The 3,095-nt window shown below is 38.0% G+C and overlaps 1 protein-coding gene across 1 annotated transcript in view; it reads right to left on the minus strand.

Moving 5' to 3' along the window:
• LOC111367809 (probable pectinesterase/pectinesterase inhibitor 51) overlaps nt 1–2,201 on the minus strand; it is a 23,518-nt gene extending 21,317 nt beyond the window's left edge. Inside the window, exons 1-2 of the mRNA XM_022988871.1 lie at nt 906–2,201; nt 1–559 (exon numbers count right to left, since the gene is read on the minus strand). The exon at nt 1–559 is cut by the window's left edge and continues 1 nt beyond it. Of these exons, the coding sequence (XP_022844639.1) occupies nt 1–559; nt 906–1,845 (1,499 nt within the window). The 5' untranslated portion in view covers nt 1,846–2,201. The remainder of the gene's footprint in view (nt 560–905) is intronic.
• Nucleotides 2,202–3,095: the final 894 nt, after the last annotated feature.

Raw genomic sequence — 3,095 nt, forward strand, 5'->3', positions numbered from 1 at the left:
TTCTCGAATTCTCCATAATAAAGCGTCTTCAATGCAAAATCACCATCCCAAGGCAGCCAGCCATCTGGTGTAATAAGAGCCTCCAATGTACAATGAATGAAAACTGTTCTTGAGTACTCCTTCCATGGCCTTCCCAGGTAATTCTTATGTACACTAGGGTTGCTCTTATACAAAGCATTATATGCATCAGTGCCGTTAATTGTACAATTTTGAAAGACAAATCCGGTAGATTGGGCAGGGTCCATTCTTCCATGGGATGTCACTGTATTAGTCTCGCCCTTTTCAGGATCGACTTGTCGAGGAGAAAGAAAGATGTGACAGTCCTGAAAAAATGAAGCTGAATTTCCGAATATGAAATCCACATTGCCTTGAATGCGGCATGACTTGTAATACTGGCGGAGGCTATGGGCATATAATGTGTCTTGATTGCCAAGAAACTCGCAATTTTCTAGGATGGATTGATCGCTAACTGATCGGAAAGCCACTGCTTGATGAGCATTAGGGCCTGCCTTGTTCTCGATAGTAAGTCCACTGGCCATAAATCCATCGCCAACAACTCCTGTAAGTCATGAATTGAATTGGGTTTAGAGATCTTTTGCATAAATTAACGTCAACCAATTAAACTACAAGTGAAGCCCCATGCCTAAGGGCGGAACTCAACCACGTAATAATTTCTTTGGATGATGCAGTACTAAACGGCAATGTGACATTGATAAAAGTTGGTGGCTCCCATAAAATATTTGGTTAGAAAGTAAATAAAAGTCGTGAATTCAATGGAATGTGTGGTTAAAAATGAAATTTAAGTATAAAAACTTTAACAAACAAGCAAAATAAGAAACCAAAGCCAAAATGAACGTGTGGTTATAAAAGAAAATCACTGCTAAAGCATAAACGAGTCAGCACACCGACGGTGGCAGAATTATATGTGGACACTCCTTCCAGGCCTACATTCAGAGACCCTGTAATGACGGTTTTGCCCATGCCATCCCCCAAGAACACCACGTTCTTCTTCTCAAATGGGACCCGAACTGTCTCATTATAAACCCCGGTCTGGATCCCTATCACGAACCGCTTTCCCTCCCGCAGGTAATCCGGTGCTGCATTCACCGCGTCCTGCACTGTCTCGTAAGAGCAACCGCCGTCTTTGCACACTGTCACGTCCGCCTTCAGATCCGAAGGCACTCCACCGACGAAGCCGAAATCACCCGACCCGCCTTCCCAGAATCCGTCCCGCTCGGTCTTTGGCGGGGCCCAGAACTTGGTTTTCTTACCGAAATTGTCATAATTTACAATCATGCCCAATGCATTACTGCTCAACCCAGCGAGAGAATACAAAAACGCCATCGTTTGATTTACCTGAGACGTCTGGTTCACGTTCATTAACCCTCCCCAGCAGTTGTATTGATATGCCAGGCCTGCACTCATCCATGCGCGCGCGTCCTTGATCTTGCCACTCGCGAGTGCTACATTCGTCATATTAATTCTGTAATCCGAATAATGCAGCACCTCTAGACAGCTTTTCGCCGCTATACTCCGGTTTACATTCCTTGTGGATGCGTCCAGAATCTCCTGTACCATTCCTTGAGCCTTGTTAAGATTTTGTGAGGACAGCCACAAGGCAGTTTGAATTACCTGCATAATCGTAGCGTCGTAAGGCACGTGATCGGATTGAGCCAACGCCGCCTCGCATGTGGGTGGATCACGTGAGGCCTTGCAGGCTTCATGGATGATTTCCTTCGCAGATAGACAGCCGGAAGAAGTCTTCTGGTGGTGGCGGGAGGCGGCGGAGAGGGAGAAGAAGAGGATGAGAGATAGAAGGGCCAATGAAACAAGAAGAGAAGCCATTAAAATCAAAATCAATTTCAATCTTCCTAATGGCTAGGATAATATGGGTTGAGATGTGGTTTTTACTGATTTTTTTTGTCTCCATGAGTTGGAGGAATTGATTTATCTACAATTACAATTTACAAATCTGTTGATTGCATATATACACAGAATAAGATTACACATGCCGAAAAATTGAGCGCAAAAAAGTGAAAAACTGTGATTAAACTAATTTTGAAATTGATTGATTGGAGGAAAAAGAGTGGGATGTTGAAATACGAAAATTGGAAATGGTGATGGATTGGAGTATGGGTGTGAGATCAGATCTATGGAATTTGGTTAGGTTTGGATCGTGGGTTAGGTGTAGATTTTGCATTAAATGGAATTCGGCTGATGATAATGGCGTGTCTGTGAGAGAGAAGGATTGGGATTTTGATGAATATTAAAATATTATAAATCTTAATGAATTTCATGAATTTGAATAAAATTTCACAAATTTCATAAGGATTTCATCGAATATGGTGAAATTTTAAATGATTTGATTATATGCATTTTTAAACTTGAAATCCATCAAAATCTTTAATATTCCTTCATAAATGAATTCTTTATAAATTCATTAGTTATAAATGATATCATTGAATTTCGATAAAATCTCAAATTTTGATGCGTAAATCTTAATGGATTTCACTAAAATTCATTAAAATCTCAATTAAAATACCTAAATTAAAAATTTTTTAAAATCCATCACAATCTCAATTGGACATTCCTCTAAATTTTATAATATTTTAATATTTTAGTTGGTGACAGCTTTGTTCTAAAATAATTGTCCCAAAGCAGTCCAACGCGGTCTATTCACGACATGTGAATAAGTAAATTATGCTCAACTAGATTTTCTGTGTCAACCTGCCATCTATACTACCCTTTATTTTTGCTTTGTTCGTTAAATAAAAAGTAGAAAAAGAAAAAAATCTAAAATATATTAAAAGGAATGATTGATGAGAAACATTTGAATACCCATTTTACCCTTACATATTTACTTGTAGGTTCAATATACCCTTGATTTACAATTTTGTCCTTATTTTTTATTTTTATTTTTATTGTTTGTCAAATATGTCCTTATATAATCCTCCAAAATTTTCATGCATTATGTAAAATTTACGACTTATAATATTGAAAATAATTCTCATCTTTAAGCCAATTGATCTTCAAATAAAATAATAATATATATTTAGCATAATATTTAGTTTCCTTAATGTAGACATAAAAAAATA

Source organism: Olea europaea, chromosome 18, assembly GCF_002742605.1.
Source record: "Olea europaea var. sylvestris chromosome 18, O_europaea_v1, whole genome shotgun sequence".
NCBI classification, from domain to species: Eukaryota; Viridiplantae; Streptophyta; class Magnoliopsida; order Lamiales; family Oleaceae; genus Olea; species Olea europaea.